At 38.1% G+C, this 19,095-nt stretch overlaps 7 protein-coding genes across 10 annotated transcripts; 4 read left to right on the forward strand and 3 right to left on the reverse strand.

Annotated features, from left to right (window-relative positions):
- The first annotated feature begins 11 nt into the window (after positions 1–11).
- On the forward strand, positions 12–2,354 carry LOC149725973 (large ribosomal subunit protein eL15-like). The gene is made up of 6 exons (XM_089891085.1): positions 12–141; positions 291–462; positions 880–1,016; positions 1,237–1,347; positions 2,069–2,245; positions 2,302–2,354. Exons 2-6 carry the CDS (start codon positions 291–293, stop codon positions 2,317–2,319), a joined length of 615 nt encoding a protein of 204 aa, XP_089747211.1. The 5' UTR covers positions 12–141; the 3' UTR covers positions 2,320–2,354.
- Positions 2,247–3,233, reverse strand: LOC149725974 (uncharacterized). The gene is made up of 5 exons (XM_089891087.1): positions 3,027–3,233; positions 2,903–2,973; positions 2,770–2,849; positions 2,509–2,713; positions 2,247–2,459 (listed from the first exon to the last, which is right to left on the reverse strand). Exons 1-5 carry the CDS (start codon positions 3,036–3,038, stop codon positions 2,366–2,368), a joined length of 462 nt encoding a protein of 153 aa, XP_089747213.1. The 5' UTR covers positions 3,039–3,233; the 3' UTR covers positions 2,247–2,365.
- Positions 3,234–3,312: 79 nt separating this feature from the next.
- On the forward strand, positions 3,313–5,763 carry LOC149725975 (inhibitor of growth protein 4-like). Its single transcript, XM_089891082.1, has 6 exons — positions 3,313–3,586; positions 3,862–4,004; positions 4,249–4,356; positions 4,565–4,624; positions 4,700–5,023; positions 5,257–5,763. The coding sequence occupies exons 1-6, from the start codon at positions 3,436–3,438 to the stop codon at positions 5,503–5,505; spliced, it is 1,035 nt and encodes a 344-aa protein (XP_089747208.1). The 5' UTR covers positions 3,313–3,435; the 3' UTR covers positions 5,506–5,763.
- An 18-nt stretch (positions 5,764–5,781) lies between these two features.
- LOC149725976 (uncharacterized) lies at positions 5,782–9,478 on the forward strand. 3 transcript variants are annotated; one of them, XM_089891071.1, is made up of 12 exons: positions 5,782–5,935; positions 6,632–6,742; positions 7,217–7,259; positions 7,313–7,366; positions 7,626–7,722; positions 7,782–7,830; positions 7,885–7,988; positions 8,043–8,163; positions 8,377–8,435; positions 8,488–8,564; positions 8,621–8,804; positions 8,858–9,478. In XM_089891071.1, the coding sequence occupies exons 1-12, from the start codon at positions 5,923–5,925 to the stop codon at positions 9,338–9,340; spliced, it is 1,395 nt and encodes a 464-aa protein (XP_089747197.1). In that variant the 5' UTR covers positions 5,782–5,922; the 3' UTR covers positions 9,341–9,478. The 3 variants fall into 3 exon arrangements, with proteins under 3 accessions (XP_089747197.1, XP_089747199.1, XP_089747198.1); XM_089891073.1 differs by having other exon boundaries at positions 8,621–8,786; XM_089891072.1 differs by having other exon boundaries at positions 7,888–7,988.
- Positions 9,471–11,273, reverse strand: LOC149725977 (choline/ethanolamine transporter flvcr2a-like). The gene has a single exon (XM_089891066.1). The coding sequence runs from the start codon at positions 11,128–11,130 to the stop codon at positions 9,487–9,489; it is 1,644 nt and encodes a 547-aa protein (XP_089747192.1). The 5' UTR covers positions 11,131–11,273; the 3' UTR covers positions 9,471–9,486.
- A 109-nt stretch (positions 11,274–11,382) lies between these two features.
- LOC149725978 (pleckstrin homology domain-containing family M member 1-like) lies at positions 11,383–17,437 on the forward strand. Of its 2 annotated transcripts, XM_089891048.1 has the most exons (17): positions 11,384–11,575; positions 11,943–12,074; positions 12,138–12,236; positions 12,290–12,466; positions 14,207–14,340; positions 14,396–14,560; positions 14,697–14,838; positions 15,168–15,290; positions 15,388–15,548; positions 15,617–15,873; positions 15,924–16,142; positions 16,231–16,347; positions 16,398–16,536; positions 16,596–16,778; positions 16,921–17,107; positions 17,162–17,224; positions 17,279–17,437. In XM_089891048.1, the coding sequence occupies exons 1-17, from the start codon at positions 11,504–11,506 to the stop codon at positions 17,336–17,338; spliced, it is 2,430 nt and encodes an 809-aa protein (XP_089747174.1). In that variant the 5' UTR covers positions 11,384–11,503; the 3' UTR covers positions 17,339–17,437. The 2 variants fall into 2 exon arrangements, with proteins under 2 accessions (XP_089747175.1, XP_089747174.1); XM_089891049.1 differs by lacking the exon at positions 12,290–12,466 and having other exon boundaries at positions 11,383–11,575.
- LOC149725979 (beta-1,3-galactosyltransferase 5-like) lies at positions 17,008–19,049 on the reverse strand. The gene is made up of 5 exons (XM_089891077.1): positions 18,782–19,049; positions 18,485–18,734; positions 18,284–18,432; positions 18,056–18,175; positions 17,008–18,003 (listed from the first exon to the last, which is right to left on the reverse strand). Exons 1-5 carry the CDS (start codon positions 18,892–18,894, stop codon positions 17,394–17,396), a joined length of 1,242 nt encoding a protein of 413 aa, XP_089747203.1. The 5' UTR covers positions 18,895–19,049; the 3' UTR covers positions 17,008–17,393.
- Positions 19,050–19,095: the final 46 nt, after the last annotated feature.

Here is a 19,095-nt window from a genome sequence, read left to right on the forward strand (position 1 = left end):
TTATGACGTCAGAATTCATGAAGAATTTATATTCGTTAAAGCGCGTCGGGGACAAAATATTTTATTAAGCGCCATCGCGTGGTTGTTAACACATGAAACACGTGTGACGTCACTTCCTTCTTTTCAGCTCCAGCTTCCAAGGTTCGAAGTTTTATCAAATTTAATCCAAAAAATCAATTTAGTTTCGAGTTTGTTGGTTGTTTAACTTTGAAGTGTATTGTTATAGCTAGCAGTTGGTTTAATTATTATAAATATAAAGTTTGAGGTTTTTATACAAAGTTATAATTTAGATGGGCGCTTACAAATACATGAGCGAGGTTTGGCGGAAGAAACAATCTGATGTTCTTCGGTATTTGTTGAGAATTCGTTGCTGGCATTTTCGTCAACTTTCCTCTGTGCATCGGGCATCAAGACCTACACGCCCAGATAAAGCGAGAAAACTCGGTTACAAAGCTAAGCAAGGTACTGTGTTGCAATGTTTTAGTATTTCTGTCTAGCTTGCCAAACGTGGTAACTTACGCCTTTCTTCTAATTACTCAGCAGCCATGCTTTTAATTACTTTGTTTTAATTAACTACAACTTACTGTGAGTTTATTGTATGTTGGATTTAGCAGCCACGTTTTTATTTGACATTTTTCGTCAAGAAGTTTTTATCCCTAGCGTATTTTAACTTAAAGACTTTCAATTTGCTGCCAATTCCCGTCTCTTCGTTGTTTTAGTTAGTTGGTGCTAGTGAAGAATCCCCCCCACCTTATTTGCTAACCACTAGGGATTAGTAGTTAGCAAATAAGGTGGGGGGGAGCGAAGATTCTTCAATAGCTCCAATTCGTTTGATCTTTGCTACCCTGTTTCAAGATATATAATAAATAATATTCCCAGGTTTTGTAATTTACCGAGCCCGTGTCCGACGTGGGGGTCGCAAGAAGCCTGTTCCAAAAGGAGCAACTTACGGAAAACCCGTCCACCAGGGAGTTAACCAACTTAAGTTTGCGAGAAACCTTCAAAGTGTCGCTGAGGTTCGTGTTAAATTCTTCATATCCGTCGTTAAACATAAATTCTTGTGGTTCGTTGCGTGTAGCGATTGCGCTTCTTACAACTGGATACGTTTTATCAGTAAACATGTTTAAGCCACATGTTTTGTTGCTATATTCTATTTTGTGTTTTAAATATTCTTCAATCTCCGCTACCAAAATCTAAGGCAAAAGGTCTGTTTTATAAATTTCCAACTTTCCCCAGGAGCGAGTAGGTCGTCACTGCGGGGCGCTACGAGTGCTCAACAGTTACTGGGTTGCAGAAGATTCGACTTACAAATATTTTGAAGTCATTCTCGCTGATCCGATGCATAAGGTACGATGGTGGTTGCACATTATAATATATGTTTGTTGGTTACAGAGCATTGGCTGGGATAATGTTTACCAACTTTTGTTTAGGGATTCCCATAATTTGTTGTTAACAGCATATGTTTCAGTATTTATAGTTATGTGTGCTGTGTTATTTTATGTTTAGCTTCTGTGTGTTGTTGGAATAGAGTTTGTTTTATTGAAGTTCTGAGAACACCATGAACCTGAACATTTTTAACAGTATTCCTTTTCATCAGGATAATTGAAAGTTTGAAACCTTATTTGTATAAAAGGCAGGTTAAGATTAGGAATACAAAACATAAAAAAACATTGATTAGTTCTTTTATACTTTAGATTTATTTCATGTTTTGTTGCTGCCAGGTTGTCATGCATGTTTGTGTTTAATTAAAGTTACAGGAAACTATTGTTTTCGCTTGTAAACGTTAAATATTTGGAAACATTGTATCTGCTATGTGCAGTGGTCGACTGACTTGATTTATTGGGAATGTCCGTTTATCCTTGTCAGAATAGTGTTTAAAATTATTTATTAAAACATTATTGCTTTTTTTATCTAAAACTACTTCTATACACCTTCGATGTCAATCACACGATCGGTTTGTGATCGAATGTTTAACTATTGGTGACAACTGGGTTGTATGGATGTTAAGTATCTTGTCCAAGGTCACATACAATACCCATGAACCATCGTAACCACCAACACATCACAGACGATCCGACGAGATCCAAACATTCAATGGATTTGTAAATCAACGATGAAACATCGTGAGATGAGAGGTCTAACGTCGGCCGGTAAGAGCAGTCGTGGTCTTGGCAAGGGACATCGTTTCAATCATTCCATCGGGGGATCGGTCCACGCTGCATGGAAGCGTAGAAACACCACTCAGGTAACTTGGTTTGTTTATTATAATATTTACAAAGTTTCAACTCAATGTTTCCACAGATGCGAAGAAAGCGATAAGTTGGTCGTCATGGAAATAAAAATATTCGATAAAATGTTTTGTGTTTTAACTTGAAAGGTTAAGTTTGTTTGGTCCTTGTGGCAGGGTGGGGTCGGGACCCTGGGGTAATGCGGGGTTGGGGCCGTTCGCACAACTTCGTCTGCAAAGTACAATGGTTGTTATGTAGTTTATGTTGTTTCTATGTTTACTTCGTGTATAGGGGAGTGATTGGTTTTGATGTCATAATTACTTCTGGTGACATCACAGCCTTCTTTTGTGTCACAGTAGCGTTAGGTGATTTTGATGTTACAACAATAAGCTTTGATGACGTCACAGTCGGTTTTGATGATGTCACAATTGTTTTTTTGACATTTGCTTCAGTTTGACCGTCAGGTGTCGCAGCTTTGGCGGGAGCTGTAAACATAGAAATGTTAGAAATATAAATAATATAGAAATAGCAATATACTAACTTTTAGCTTCTTTATATCCCAAACGTTGAAGATAGGTCTTGCTGTTTGTAAGGTTGTTGTTCGTAGCTATCAACGCTTTCCTGTAACAATGGTTGTTATTACGTCACTAGTATATGACGTGATTTATTTATACCTGACGTCATCAATATTCGCTTGTGGATATAACAATCGTAGCAGTGTGACGTAATGAGTTTTAACAATCACCTGTCAATCAACAAATTAATCAAACTCTTTGACGTCATACTAACGCAAGTTACCTGTGACGACATTATGACGTAACCTTTGTGATGATACAACAAACCAATGTCTAAAAGTGTTCGAATACTACGTAAACTACGTAACAATCAAAAACTACGTAACAATCAAGATGTTATCGAAGAACTTACAACTCTAGCACTTACTCATTGTGATATATTTGTTTGTATTATGACGTCACATGCGCGTTTCTGTTAAATATTAATTTCTGAAATATTTGGTGGGGAGGAATAAATAGCGACTGTAATATACTATTTCTATGCTAGATTCATGGGTATTTAACCGTGACGAAAGTAACTCAAGCATGAAATATTTTTGCGTTTTGATTGGTTGAGGGAAATGTTGTAGAATTTGGTAACAAACAGGGGATTGTGATGTAATAGCCAACCATAAAGACTTTGTGACGTGATAATGGACGATATAGACTTTAGTGACGTAAGTGATGAGGTCATAGACTTAGCGACGAATTACGCGGATAAATTTGTTGATTATGTTGAGAATTTACCGTTTGATTTGCAACGAAACGTCACAAGATTGAGGGAAATTGACTGCACTTGTCGAGGTAACGATGTTATTGTGTTTTATTGTAAAGTGCAATATTGTGTCGGTTTAGTTGTCACGCTTTTATTTAAGTAGGTAACCTAACCTCTCCATCTGATCACAACTTTATTAAATTGTTAAATTTTAATAATAAAATTACTGTAAACTAATTTGCTTAATCATTTGTGCATATATAATTCATTGCTTTGGTTTACTTAATGTTTAGATATATTATACTTGTTATTTTAGTTGTGATGTTTATTAGCATGAGGTTTAAACTTACAAATAACATTGCAGAGGTGGTCGGCGAGATTGAATCGCTTTACGATGGATTCGCGAATGACGGGGAAACGAAAAAACGATCGGGTTTGGTTCAAATTCAACGATTGTTGGGTCGTTGTCAGGAACTTGGGGATGAAAAGATATTTATTGTCCAGCAGGTGGATTTAAAGTATTTGACGACATTCCTTTAAATAGTTTATGAGACTTATTGCAAAGACTGATAATGCTGTTTTTGTTTTTAAACTCACGAAAAGGTCGACAATTAGCCATACATACATATATAAAACTTGATTTTGTTTGCTGAGTATTTTGTAGAACTTATTCCAGACTGTTATTTGGTCACGAATCGTCCAACTTTATGAGCTTATTTACTTTGTGTTGATGATGCCATAATATTTGCAGATAAACGAAATGATTGAGAATCGGAAGAAAAGTCTCGAACATTCAAGTTATCGGTTCAAGATATCGTATCGTCCCGATCAAAAAGATGAGTTTCGTCGCGAAGCTAATGTGAGTTTATTGGATTTCTATTTTAAAAGCAATCACACACAAAGTTATATAACTCGTTATAAAGCGCGACTGGAAAAAAACATTCATATTTATATATTAGTCTTGGTTTTGTGGCAAACCTGGGTCCCCTGACCCCACTATTAAACCCAGGATACCCCACCCATATGGCTTCAAATAGGATTAAATATTTACCAAAATATTTCCACAGAAAGTTGACAATCATCGCTCGAAACGAACTCGACGCCGACAAAATCAATATCAAGATAAGGTGATATTGATAGTGGTTTGTGATGTCACAATGGTGGTTTGTGATGTAATAAAATTATTTGTGATGTCATAACAGGTTAAATACTCCATGATGGATTCTGGGTTCGCCAAGAGTGGTAACCACGGTAACGGAAGTTCGGCAAACCAACCACTGGAGGTCAGGAAAGAGCAATCGAGGACAAACAAAGACGAGACGCAGAAAAGTGAAAAGGTCGAGAAAAAAGAACCAATCTCCATGGCAACCACTATAGCACTCCCGGTGGCTGTTGTGTCAACTTTGAAATCTACGACAACTAAACCATCAACAAAAGTTACAACTTCTTCCAAACCTTCCACGTCAAGTTCTAACGGTTCAAACAAATCGATCAATAAAGGAAAAAAGAAAAAGAAATCTAGCAGGGTATTTGTTTTAGTTCTTTAATATAGCAGGGTACTTGTTTTAGTTTTTTAATAAGTAAGTTATCTTTATGTGGACATGTTTTAACGGCTGCCGTTTTGGTACTAGTTTGCTTCTATTTGTTGTTAATAAGTTAAGTTTATTTATTTATTTTAATTTATTAAACTTTTTCAATCAGACTATTAAACTTTATTTATTACATAATATTTATGTTTAATTTTATGCGAAACGCGCAGCCCCAACTTGAACGAATGTCGACTCGCTCTCCATCGCCTCAAGTGGACGTCCCGATTGACCCCGACGAGCCAACTTACTGCGTTTGCGATCAAGTATCTTTTGGACAAATGATTGGTTGCGATAATAAGAAGTGCCCCATCGAGTGGTTTCATTTCTCATGTGTTGGTTTAACTCTGAAACCGAAAGGTCGTTGGTATTGCCCCGACTGCCTGCGAGACATGAAGTGCAAAAAGAAAAGGGAAAAATAAAGTTTTCAAATGTAAAACAATCGATTTTGGAAATATTCAAATGTTTCTTATTATTTTGTAACACTCCCCTTTATTGATTATCTGTGACGTCATAATCAGCTGGTGTTTCACGGATCGATGATTTCGATTGTCTTGGGGAAGTACGTCACACATGATAATGAGCATTATGACGTAAATAATGTTTAATAATATAGCGGTCGTCGCGGTTTTATTCATTTGAAATATTATCATTGCCATGTTTATTGTTACGTCATAGAAGCGTTTGTCATCGATAGTAGGGTATTGTTTTATAACAAAGCTTCTGTTCTATTATTGACTGTTACGTCATAGACAGGGGTTTGAAGTTTGTTCTAGAATTGATTGTTACGTCAAAGGAAAGTTTTATTCTTGAAGATTTAACAATCTTGATCGTAATGAATGGAAGTTTCAGGTAAATTACTTTGTTTTAAATTAGTTAACAAGTTTAACTTTGGTTTGGCAGCGTGTGTTGTAACGACCCGAGTCGTATAAACACCGAGTGGTCCAACTGCCGTCTTGTGTGTCCAAAATAAATCAAAAGTGGTGACTTTGGCAATGTGTTTAAACGAACTTGTTAAGTTTTGTTTGTGTTTTCCTTTTGTGGGAAGGTGTAAAACAGCTTTCATTTACCTTACCAAACATTTTTTGAAGAAAATATATCAATTTACCCGCATTAAATGACTAAAATGTCTCAAATCAACCGCTTCTAATTCTATTCTTTGACTTTTTTTGATACAGAAAACAAATGCCTCATGTTTTTCTGTGATTTACCGAAAAACAGACATTTTCCCTATACCTACTGTGTTCCTTTCGACCCAAATTGCCGTTCAATTTGTTTTTTTAAGTAAAAATGGGTTGGTCTACTCGGTATTTCTATGACTGTGGTAACGACTGTCGTTTTGTTGCTATAGGTCTTTACGTTATCTGGGGCAATATCAACTAAAAGACATTTTGCTTATCGGCAACGTTATTGTTTATGTTTCTACAATTACACCTTTATTAAGTTAATTAACTACAACTCACTGTGAGTTCATTGTATGTTGGGTTTAACAGCTGCGTTTTTATTTGATTCTTGTTGTCGTATTAAATAAATATTTTTGCATCAAAGGTAAACAACTTTATTATGACGACTTAGACGACAGTGAGAGTTGTACATCTTCACTGGCAACCACGTTGACACTGAGTGAGGATGCTGATGATTTATATTTAGGGGCAGAAGGTGGGGTTGGCTGTTTGTGGTAAAGTTGCAACATCTTGAATGTATCTTTCGTATGTTGCACACGTGGTATATATGTGTCCTTGGGTTAATCACTTCATGGAACATTAAAAGTCATAGCGACTGGCTTGTCGCTGCTACCATCGTGTACGTATGTGTTCTTGGAAACTTAACAGCAATTGCTTCAACCCAGTGATCACTAATGGGTTGTTGTTCCCACAGTGGGCACGAGGTGTATGAAACAGAACACCTGTGTTGAAACGACTGTCGTTGCCCCTTCATAAACCATAGTTTAACTTGAGTAGATACCATTAATATGAAACTTAATGAACTTGTATGTTTATTGTTTATATTAATCAATGCTGTTGCCACCACAAATGAATTACATGATTATAATGTTGGTCTAAAACACTTTATATACAAACCAGATTTAATATTAAACCATCTGAAGCTATTTTTATGTTTTATTTGTTTCAGCAAATTCCTTTGAAGCCAAAAAAGTTGAAAACGAAAGAAAAAGGTCTGATTGTGTGTTGATTTTAAAAACTTTCTAAATACTTTGAATATTTTCAGTTCTTTGAGTTCGTTGAAATATGAAACGTTGAGAGAAAAATTGTCAATATCAAGGTAACATAGATATAATATATTATTTAATAAAATAGATATATAATATAAATTTATAAAAGTTTAATAAAATTTAAAAATCTAGACATGATGTATAACTTTATACTAAATCAAATGAATTATAAATAGTAAAAAGTTAATAAAATTAATTTATGTGAATAATAGATAAAATATAATTATATTTTCTTGCAGCAGATTGTGTTTAAATATTATTATATTGAATTAATAATTAATAGAAATAATATACTTTTTATTTGAGCAGTGTTGTTGATATTTTAAAAGCGCGAGAATGCGATCCAACACAAGTTTTACAAAATCTTGGGTTTTGCGGAAAATCTTCCGATAAAACTCGTTCCGACGTAAGTTAGTTGTGATGTCATAATCATCATTGTGATGTCATAATCATGTTTTATCCCAGATATTAGCAAGATTCAATTACCGAGACCCCATTAAGGAAAACAATCAAGGTATTATGACATCATAATTACCTCGAGTAATTAACGATAATTGTTACGTAACAGAAGCTCCTGAGAGGGTTTATGATGTCACAAAGAGCATTAATAAAACAAAGGAATGGCTGACAATGCATCATCCTGATGATGAGAAGAAGGCCCCTGTTACCATGGTAACTTAAACTGTAATGTTTGTGTGCATGTGTTTTATATTTATATGTTTACAGGGTGATACATTAGCGAAACGCACTGCCCTCCAGTGGGCAAAGAACCGTCGTCGTTTCTCAGCGAAATCTCGTCAATCGTCATTCGATCTTTTGCCGAAAGTTAATGAAGAATCCATCGAAGGTTGTTGTGATGTCATAATATAAACTGCATTGTGACATCACAATATCAATGTTTTCTCACATTTACTGGGAAATATAATGAATATTGTGATGTCATTGTTTCAGTTCTGTTCATCAGTTAACAAATATATAATAAGGATTTAAACCCCTGCTTAAATATTGTTAAATATAACCCCTAATATAATTTAATGGGTTAACATTATAAACACCACAGGCCACTCGGTGACAGCAGACACAATGATGATACGCGAAAGTTCACAAGAAAAAGTTGAGGTAACAAAAATAAACATAACGATCTAAATAAATAATTAAATGAAGTAAACAGGAACCGCCACGACCGTTGAGACATATTTCGCTGAGTCATGCTCAACTTGAATCTTTTGAACTCGAAGAAATAAACAGGTATGTGATGTCATAGTATGTGTGTCTGTGATGTCATCATGATATCATATCCACAGCAATGATGACATCACAGAGAAGCGACATCCACCCATTGTGAGTCAGCAAATATCAGGAAATCCCCATGAAAGTGATGAGTCATCAAGTGGGTTCGACGAGGATGATATGACATCATTATTACATCATCAAACCTGTGATGATGTCATCAACGTACGTCCAAATAAGGTGGTTGAAACTTACGAGGTTGGTATTGTGACATCATGAATATCAATGTTTCGACTAACCCCGACACGCAGGGCCAATGTTTGTGCGGAACGAGGAAATCCACAACAAACGTACGATACGTCTATGACATCACAATGGGGGATTGTCGCAACACAAACAACTCATGTTCCACTTCACCGAACAAAGTCAACCAACCGCGACGTGTCGTTTCTGAGTTTCGTCGTCAACGGAGACGGGAGGTCGCGGGGAGGTCAGCGGTGTCCGGTGACATCATCAGTGACATCATCGATGATGCGGCGCTCGTTTGTAAAGGTGGGAAATATTTCTATCGTCGTCGTAGAAACGGGAGCGTACATGTCATTGGTGATGATGTCATCGAAAGGGAATCCCCTGATGACATCACTTATAAGGTGGATGATGTCACAATAGACGAACCTTGCTTATGTAAACTGATGACATCACATGACACGGCTATGACATCATCACAACGACTGACTCGTCAATTTTGCACAACTTCGTTTCCACCACACGGTGGGGTTATCAGTCCTGTATAAATATATAATTTCTATGTTGCAATAATTGTGATGTCATATTTTATCTTTATTACATCACAGACCTGCCTTATTGTTCCAACTATTGTGATGTCACAATATGCACGTAGCTTCAATAATAAATTTATTGTCACATAACAATTGTTTATTTATTGACGTAACAATGGGGTGGATTCTGTTGTCGCGCGTCGACGGTTATAACTCGGACGAAGAAAAATAAGTGCGACAATAAAACACACGATGGCGCAAGAGGTCGGGACGAGCGAGGCAATCGTTGAACCTTTGGCCCATGTTGGGGGATTCCCCAGTGCATACCTGGAAACGATTGGTTGAAATATAAAGAACGTCATCCATGACATCACAAGTATTGAGGAAAATGTGGTCACCGGGTGGGGGTATGTGACCTCCGCTGCAATCTCCAACAATGCTGTCTCGGCCACGCCCATAAACAAACCTAATATGGAGTGTGATGTCATCAACCCAACCACGCTTCCACGCATGAGCGAACACGTGGTCCCTGTTGTCCCGACAACCAACCCAGCTAAACCAATCAGAGCCATCGTTTGATATTTCTTGTTCCGGTCGAGTGCACGCCCTGCAATGATTGGTCCAATTGCAAAGAATGTGAATAGTGATGTCATAATACGACCTGCTATGAGGTCATAATTATCATCTCCGGGTATTCCCCCCATAGCATCACGGGACATTGTTGACAACAAAGTGACGCTGTTCGCTGCTGATGCCGCGGAACTCCCGTAAAGAATCGCCACTAATATAAACTCTTTGTTTTTGTACAGAGGGTGTAGTTGGGTGTTTGTGACAATCGTGTGGCGTCGAAGTTGTGCCTGGCTTGGGGCCACGGCAGGTTTCTCGGTGACATGCGCCACGGCAACAATGAAAGTGACAAGTGACAACCCAGCAGTGACGGCAAACATCGAAACCAATCGAAACCGAAGTTTTTCAAGAATCGCCGAGTCCTCAAACCCCGTACCGCCGGCTATTATGACATCACTGGTGGCAACAATGGATGGGGGCACGATGGAACCCGCGGCATCTCCCGCACCGACGGCCATCAGCGCCGATGCCATGGCGGTTGTCACTTCGGTCTCAGGGAACCAAACAGCGGCCACTAGTGGTGGGATTGTCATCGCGATTGCGTTGTTGACGCCCATGATGGTTTGTCCGGTGATGGCGACGACGAATCCGATGTCACGATCAATCATGGCAACCGTCAACATTATTGTGCCAACTGACGCACTGCCCGTCATCAACAGCGCCATCGTGCGGAAGTTAGGTCGGCGGTTGGTAACCATGGCAACCACTGGCACGGCAACGATGGTTGCCATGGTAGCAGAGTTGGTCAACCAATCAGCAGCTCCCGGAGTGATGACGTAATAATTGGAGAAAACGTCGTTGATTTGCCCGAACACGACAGACACGAACGAACGGATGAATATCGAGAAACACGTCACAAATAAAACCATCCATCGTGTCATAGTTGGCATTATGACATCATCATTCAATTCCTCCCAACTCTCTTCGTCGCCATCTAGCGGTTGATAATCCAAAGATTTATCGATAGTTTCGATGAACGAGTTGTTGTTGTTGAGTTCCTTCATTCGTTCAACATCGCTAAACAAACCGTGCGACATTTCGTCATCAGCGTCGCTAAGCAACGACAATGACGTGTCTGTGACGTAACAAGACGTATCGTCGTCCAACCACGTGACCACTCCATTGTGTTCCTTTGTTGGCAAACAATCGAATTTATTTTCAACAATCGAACTTTCCATTATGACATCATAAATGCCATCTTTCGGTTGGCGCCGTCTATTTATACCCTACTATGACGTCATTATGAATTACGTCACAAGACATCGATAATCACGTTTAATGAATCCCATTATGACGTAATAATACCCTGTGTTATTGTTTAGTGTTGTTTCCATTTGGGTTAATTTTCGGGAAAATCCCGGATGTCACGAGATTGTTTCATGTTGTTTGTTACGTCATAGAGAAAGGACAATTAGGAATTCGAGAATTGGTTTAAAATATTATTGGGCACGTAAGTGGTTAATGTCACCGCTAGGTGTAGGTAAGTAGATTCGTCGAAACCGCTATTCGATTATGACGTCATAGTCACAACAAAGAAGACACGCGAAGTTGATGTTTCAGCAGAAGTATTATGACGTCATGAAGGTGAAAGAAGAAAAAACAGTCAAAGAAAATATTAACAATGTGAGTGATTGTGACGTGTGAATGATTATTATAAAGTTATTGTTTGATCTAAGCGCGTAATTAGAGCCTGAATACAAATACTTCATTGTGAACTTTCGGTTGTTTTACTCAAAGTTGGTTTTACTTAACAAATACACTTTCATTTATAACGTATTATATCAACTGTCGATTTGTTGTTAATTCCCATTTCTTTGCTAGAATAAAGAACACAACTTTTGTTATTATATTGTATGAATCTAAATAATGTTAATCACATTTAAGTAACTTAGTGGAGGGTAGGGGATGAACAGTTTAACGGGAAAGTTGTTATTACAATTTAATCTTTCACTTTATTAATATAAGCTTATGTCCAAAAATAATATTTCAGAATCTTTCTTCGTCGGTGAAACAGTTACAACAGGAATGTGCGTTGCGTTCCGATGATCATGTGACCTCCGAAAGTTACTTTGCACAAACTTTCGTGTCGGTTGTTGAAGCAGCATTTTTACATGGCTTAAAGGTGACGACATATATTGTGACAAAGTTTTTGATTTTTTTCAAATTTTCAACAAAATTTTTTCAGAAAAAGTATTTTGAACGTCGAAAACACAACCAAGATTTGCCCCGTCCACAATTTTGGAATTTAATTGGCAAGATCAGCCATAGAGGTCCCATTGAAGAGGTTGGTAGATAATTAGTTAAGTTTTATGTTTTCCTAATTAACTTATCGTTCAGTGCAAGAAATTAAAATTAATCTCAACGAACGTGGGTCGTTGTCGCGCATGGTTGAGAATCGTCATAAATAACGGAGATCTTTCGTTCTATCTCTCATCTATTCTTACAACTACGGATTATTTAAATATTTTCGACAAATATTATGAGGATTATGCTTTGTTTAAGGACCATGAACAAGTGAGTAGCAATTAACATTGGTGTGAACCGAAGAGATTAAAACCAATGAGTAGAAACTCTGACGTAACAATGGGAAATTTGCTAATTTGTTTCGTACACCGTCATGCTTCAATGCATCACGAAAATTGAAAACTATCGGTAACTAGGTACGCTATAACGCAATTGAAGTCAATATATATATATATATTGACTTCAACTGCTTACCGAACTGTTTAAATGAGAAACCGCTGCCGTTATTTTGTTTGTGTGACCAAACGATGGTCCAAAAAGAATATGTTTGAGTGGGCCGATAAATTTGAAAAGTTAATCCGTGGATACTGCGCGGATTAACATATTAACAATCTCTTTAAACGAGATTCAGTGAGGATTTGTGAGAATTATCTCTTTCCGTTCCATCTCTCATCTAATTGTTTTGCATGCCACGGAGAAGCATTTACTTGAGCTAAAATTTAGTCAAAAACATCATTGGACATATCTTCTATTCTTCGTTTTACTGTTGCAGCTGATAGTGAATTTAATTCATATTTTTGGTCTCCTTATCACCAATCATGACAGGCACAACTTCCTTCATTGCTGGCATTAAAATTTGCAATTTGGTAAGAGGTGACTTATGAAGTAAATTGCCAATACTCCGGTAAATGCCTTCATGACATTGGTTTGTGATGCAAGAGATTGCAACTTTCGTTCAAAAAACTCACCTTGTCATACAAACTTTTTCTGCTATTTTTTGCTGCCATGTTTGTATTATAATAATTTATGCTTTGTAGCTGAATAAAACTAACTGTACAGAAAAATGTAAGTGACCCGAGTTTAATTAGTTTAGCTGCAAAACTTTGGTGTTCGGTCATAATTTTTAACATGACGACACAAAGGTTTTAGCGTGACGCATCACGCAAGCTGAAAATATACAGTAATGGTTGCGATCTGGAAAAAAAAACATTATTTTTACATTTTTTTAAAACCATTTTTGTAATGTCACTGTATTTATAGTCAGTTGTGGCGACTCCGGAATATGTTCAGGCGATCCCATTTCTGTACTACTACACTTATCAGAAAAACAAAATCTAAGCTTTTGTGTCTTGGCAAGTAAAATAAATCAGGTATAACGCTAATTCCTTTGGCTAATCCCATCTTTGGTAATTTTAAAAACAATGAGTTTCCAGGTGCTTTCTCAGTAAAACTTGTAACAAAGTAATCTGCACTAGATAGTGAACCTAAATTGCCGCCAACTTCGATCCACCACTCCTGAACACCACGTTTACTGAATGAACCTTTGTCACCATGCTATAGCATTACGCATAAAATTCTTTAGGCATACTATAATCGCACGCAAATTAAAGCAAACTTTCCGTTGTATTTTCTCAACGGCTCGTCGGAACATTTTAATCCCGTCCCGCTTCGTCTTCAAAAATTGCACATAAACCATCATAGCTGACTAAATAAAAACAGTTAAAGGCACGAATTCCATCGCCACTATGCTAAATTTCAATCCTGCAGCGCCTTTGAGGTAAGTTTCAGGTACAAATTGTATACGACCGTTAATGCAGCTTTACTAAACCTCTTTGTATAAACCAGCATTTTCTCGTGATGCACTGGACCGTGACGGAGGACGAAACTAAAATGTATGTGATTGATAGGATTTGATGACGTAACAAGCGGCTAGTTTCCACTCATTGGTTTTAATCTCTTTGGTGTGAACTATATGATTACCCATTGTTAACATTCTCCAGTATCACACAGGCCGACATTTTCCTTCGGTATTTACACGGAGCCGATAGTTTGACCTTCGACCTCAGTTGTAATTCGTCGATTCTTAATTCATGGACAAAAACTCCACTAGAGGTCGCTAGAGTGATCCATTCATCAAACAATAGGTGATGATGATGTCATAAACACCTGGTATATTTAAGTATGACATCACAATTACAGGAGGCCGAACAATAATTACGTTGTCAGCGGCAACCATGGAAAATACACAATGCCTGGGAAGCTACCATATAAGCAGTCATCACGTGAGCGGAAAGTATCACGTGAGAGAAACGCAACACATGAGAAGGAATCACGTGAACATGGTATTGAACGGGCTATCGAAAGGTAAACTTTAGTTATATAAGAAATATACAACAGAAGTGTGATGACTGTACATCGGTGTCAAGTAATATATTCAATAACACAATGTAGTTTTGTAACTCAACCCCGTGTATCAATATAAATAACATTGTCATTGTAGTATGACATCACAAATCTCCGCGTCGTTACCGACCAATCAGCTTCGAGCATCAGTTGACTTGGGGGAAACCCCTCTGCAGAGAAACATCTTATACAGTCGTACTGTCGTAAAACGGAGGAAGTCTCGCAACTTGAGGGCGATGGTGAGCCACACAAATATTATGATTATTAAGTTTGTATGCATATAAGTCCTCATGTATCTGTGTGTACTAAGTAAGTTAAGCTGGAGGTGTGATGTCACAATTAGGTTAATCAAATAACAATTGACCTTGTAACAATGGTTGTTGTTTATTCATTGTTACTTTAACAATAGCTATTGTTTACATTGTAATGGAACCCAGTAATATTATTTATTTGGAAGGTAACGGAAGTTTGGGTTCACAAGGTGTCACGTACGTTACGTACTTTATTTAATGTACATACATAACATATATTACAGCATATCTCATTAATTATCCCATCTTTTATTTAGTCTGAGGATTATGGGAGTTGGGGTTCATTAAGTTCCGGGATTTCAACAACTAGTACCCCATGTTTGGGGATTCCCCGGGGTTTCTCACAAAGTCCCTCCTTTAGTGGGGATTCCCCTGAAGAGGTACGTCGATTATCACATCATTTATTTTAACCTTTTGTTGCTTTCTAATTAATCTTCGGTGTCGTATTCGATTATAAATCGTCGTATACTTTTTCAGGAAAGTTCGTTTCCTGATTTGACCCCGACCCATAAAGTGGGGATTCTCTCAAACCAACAATCGACCTCATTGTTACATCATAATGAAGACAATGGAATTTCTCAACTCAGGGAAAGTCCCATAACTTCACCACAAGAAGGGGAATTCCCTGATATGATGATGTGAGTCAAACTTGTATTTTATATCAAACATAAAGTATGGCAAACATGGAAATATTACAAACATGCAGATCGACATCAACGCTTTGCTCGGAGAAACCAGACGTGACCTTTGAACCCACGGGGTCAAACCTTGATGAGGTCACGACCTTTGAACCTAAAGATTCATCCCATGATAATGTGACCCCAGTGACCCTTGACCTTGTGGAGTCCACTCTTGACCCCATGAATACCTCATATGACCCCGCTGCGACCTATGACCCCGTCGATATTTATTCTCGAACCTCAGATTCATTTTGTGAAACTCCCTGCTCTCCAGTGTCACCTGGTTAGTTAAATATATTTAATTGGATTAATATTAACGAGGGTCATTAAAAGGTCAGGGCAACAGTTTGATGTGCGGCGTCGGTTGGTCGTCCCACACTGATGATATCATCAAACATGATGTCATAGACGGACCTCCTGTGACATCACAACCACCCCCTCGGGAACACTCGATGGCCTCGATAAGCAAAAAAGTTACGTCGGAGGTAAAATCGGAGAACTCGAATAATTCGGAAGAATTTGTGATTTTGAATCAAGATGAAGTTGAAGAAGGTTTGTGATGTCATAATGTTTGTTCACTTTGTTGTGATGTCATAATGTTGGTTGTAATGTCATATAAATTAATTATGACATCATACAGCTCATTTACTCGGATCCACTCGTCAATCAACGATGTTAAGTCACATGACCTCGATAGCCAATGAGATCGGACTCGACGCACAAAACTTTCAATGCGCTGAATGCTCGTCTCCTATTGGTTGGTTTGTTGCTATAATATTATATATATATTATGATGTCATAATACAGGTATAATATACGGAACACCTCGTCTTTGTTACTTCACGGGTGAATATTATTGCTCACACTGCCACCTAATGGATGAGCACATAATACCAGCGAGGATCGTTCATAATTGGGATTTCAAGAAATATCCCGTCGCTAAAAAGTAAGTGTGATGTCATATATGATGATGATGTCATATACAATGATGTCATATACAACCAGATCCATGGTATTCCTTACACAACAATGGAAAGATCCTTGCATCGCAATGAACGTCGTTAACCCGACCGCTTATCGTTATTTGGAGGAAATGAAACGTTTGTTGCCGTTAAGAATCAAACTTTCGTCGTTGCAACCTTATTTACGTACCTGTCGTTTGTTGGATCCTACTATGATGTCACAAAGGTATTTACAGCTGTTTTCCTGTGTTTTATTATTACCTCGTCTTTATGTATATATGCGTGCGAACGAGAAGTCACAATATCACCCATCCATTTATAATAAGTTCAAATTCATCATAAGTTTTATAACAATCATTACATTCCAGATTAAAAGGTTTAACCCATATGTTGGGGAATCCCCATTTATACACCCCTAATGACCTTTGTTTAACCTCTGACGGAACTCTCTACAATTCAATTAATAAAGTTGTTTTATTTGGGACCAAACATGTTCGTCAATGCCAACTTTGCACAGCTAAAGGTTTCGTTTGTGAGATTTGCACAAAAGATGAGGTAACAATAACATAACACTGGTTGTATTATGACATCACAGAGATATATTGTCAGGTGATATTTGCATTTGATGACATCACAATGACATGTGAAGAATGTAAAAGTGTTTATCATAAGGTAGGTGTGATGTCATAATGTGGTCTATGATGTCATAATAACATATCTTTTCAGCGTTGTTTTACGGATTACTGCCCACGATGTGAAAGACGTCACGCTAGAATGAACTTATGATGTCATAATACCATATTATGACATCATACACCATGCAGTGTTGTAACAAGTGCCTTCATCTTATAGCCGATATTGAATAAATATGATGTCTATGTCGCATACCGTCGTACCAACTTTGCCATAATATCTTAGCGTCCGTTACCTTGCTAGGGTGGTACTTGATGCAGTACCCCCCTTGTCTACCAGCAGCAACAATGTTATCATCACCCCTGTTAAGTTTACGACGTAATATCCCGGTTATAAACACTTGGTGGAGCTGGTGGGGTAGGGTGGGTTGGGTCACTCGTGCAACATTAGATATATCTTGCGCAAGTGACACCGGCATTACAACGAGCTCCCCGGGGCAATATGGGGGGTACTTCATGGATGAGTAAACACTCATGTTCACTGAATCATGACCGTCACGCTTCGTTAGCTCAGATTCTTCGTAACCATCCAAGCAGAACATACGTTGGGATTGTGACGACACAATTGAACCGCCGCCCTCTATTGACGTCATAATCACCGACGCAGGGGGAACCACCGGTGGAGATTCTGCTGTGACGTAATCCATGACGTAGGGTAGATTCACTATGACGTCATCATCGGTTAGAGCAACGTAGAAATCTCCGGGAAGGGAGTTGCCCGCCCATTGTAACGCCGCAAGCCTCACGTTCGTTGCCGAGCTAAAAATATTTCGGGTGAAAATTTGGTTAAAATGGAAATAATAAAACTTACTTGTCGTCGCCAGCGAATTGCAAAATATCGTTATGTGCGCTATTCTCCGTCGCTATATCTGACGTCATAATACCCGATTGTCGTCCATTGTTCGTTCCGATGATAAACACCAACTCGATTCTAACAACACATTTGTTATGACGACACAATTAAATATACGGTTGATTTGTTACGTCATGCGTTATCGCGCACAAATCAACCGTATCGATTATGACGTCATTAACGTACTTGCGTCCTTCTAGATCGCGAATCGAGCCCCATGTTTCCCGTAGCAACGATCGTCGATCTATATGTTGTATTTTCGACGCAACTAAATAAACAACAGCACCGCTCATATAAGGACCCGACCATGTGTGGCCTTGAAATCTTCGTGCGTTCTATTAACAAACTTTAAGAAAACGAACAAATTCACAAAATAAACAAACCCACCAAAAGTCCGTTTGTCCCGACAACGCGATTCGGTTCAATGCAATATTTGAACAACGCTCGTTCTTCTTTTAAATCAACTTTAAATTCCTTGGGTAGATTCTGCAAGCCTCTAACTTTCACCGGCGTTGGTTTCGGGTCGGCTACATTAACTGGCTTCTCAAACTTTAATATGACGTCATCATTAGTGACATCATCGTCAATAGATCTGATTTTGATCCTTGAATGGCTTTGGCCGTTCGTTTCGTTAGACCTGTACAAGCTAGTTAGTATATGCGACGTTATAAACACTAAACTTACGGTAACGGTGGAACATGAAACATTTGTAACAAACATGCCGACGAGAAAAATACAGCAGCAACAACAAACGCTTCTTTCGTTCTATATCTTACATAGTTACCCCAATACCTCATATTACTGACTCGCCCAACCCAATATTGACATTAATATTTCAACAACGACGACACAATGCTGGTCATTCTTACGTCACTATATACCATTGTTCGCTAACCTGTGACGAAACAGTGCATTAAATTTATATCAAAACCACTAATTACAAAACGCCCGCAGCTCGACTGCCTGTTGGACCGGAAGTACGTCATCGTCACGTGACG

This window comes from Ciona robusta, chromosome 13 (genome assembly GCF_009617815.1).
Source record: "Ciona robusta chromosome 13, ASM961781v2".
Taxonomy (NCBI): Eukaryota; Metazoa; Chordata; class Ascidiacea; order Phlebobranchia; family Cionidae; genus Ciona; species Ciona robusta.

Excerpts from the sequence above, each read along its gene's own strand:
- LOC149725973 (XM_089891085.1), top strand. The coding sequence starts at position 291 with ATGGGCGCTTACAAATACATGAGCGAGGTTTGGCGGAAGAAACAATCT. Across the intron at positions 1,017-1,236 it reads ACCTTCAAAGTGTCGCTGAG|GAGCGAGTAGGTCGTCACTG; the intron begins GTTCGTGTTAAA and ends AACTTTCCCCAG. Across the intron at positions 1,348-2,068 it reads TCGCTGATCCGATGCATAAG|ACGATCCGACGAGATCCAAA; the intron begins GTACGATGGTGG and ends AACACATCACAG.
- LOC149725979 (XM_089891077.1), bottom strand. The coding sequence starts at position 18,894 with ATGAGGTATTGGGGTAACTATGTAAGATATAGAACGAAAGAAGCGTTT. Across the intron at positions 18,735-18,781 it reads TTTCATGTTCCACCGTTACC|GTCTAACGAAACGAACGGCC; the intron begins GTAAGTTTAGTG and ends TAGCTTGTACAG. Across the intron at positions 18,433-18,484 it reads TCGGGACAAACGGACTTTTG|AACGCACGAAGATTTCAAGG; the intron begins GTGGGTTTGTTT and ends GTTTGTTAATAG.
- LOC149725976 (XM_089891071.1), top strand. Across the intron at positions 6,743-7,216 it reads TTTATATTTAGGGGCAGAAG|CAAATTCCTTTGAAGCCAAA; the intron begins GTGGGGTTGGCT and ends TATTTGTTTCAG. Across the intron at positions 7,723-7,781 it reads CCGATAAAACTCGTTCCGAC|ATATTAGCAAGATTCAATTA; the intron begins GTAAGTTAGTTG and ends GTTTTATCCCAG.
- LOC149725977 (XM_089891066.1), bottom strand. The coding sequence starts at position 11,130 with ATGGAAAGTTCGATTGTTGAAAATAAATTCGATTGTTTGCCAACAAAG.
- LOC149725978 (XM_089891048.1), top strand. The coding sequence starts at position 11,504 with ATGTTTCAGCAGAAGTATTATGACGTCATGAAGGTGAAAGAAGAAAAA. Across the intron at positions 14,561-14,696 it reads ATTGAACGGGCTATCGAAAG|TATGACATCACAAATCTCCG; the intron begins GTAAACTTTAGT and ends TTGTCATTGTAG. Across the intron at positions 15,874-15,923 it reads CTGCTCTCCAGTGTCACCTG|GTCAGGGCAACAGTTTGATG; the intron begins GTTAGTTAAATA and ends GGTCATTAAAAG.
- LOC149725974 (XM_089891087.1), bottom strand. Across the intron at positions 2,850-2,902 it reads GCGAATATTGATGACGTCAG|GAAAGCGTTGATAGCTACGA; the intron begins GTATAAATAAAT and ends CCATTGTTACAG. Across the intron at positions 2,714-2,769 it reads GGGATATAAAGAAGCTAAAA|CTCCCGCCAAAGCTGCGACA; the intron begins GTTAGTATATTG and ends CTATGTTTACAG.
- LOC149725975 (XM_089891082.1), top strand. The coding sequence starts at position 3,436 with ATGGACGATATAGACTTTAGTGACGTAAGTGATGAGGTCATAGACTTA. Across the intron at positions 4,357-4,564 it reads AGTTTCGTCGCGAAGCTAAT|AAAGTTGACAATCATCGCTC; the intron begins GTGAGTTTATTG and ends ATATTTCCACAG. Across the intron at positions 4,625-4,699 it reads AAAATCAATATCAAGATAAG|GTTAAATACTCCATGATGGA; the intron begins GTGATATTGATA and ends ATGTCATAACAG.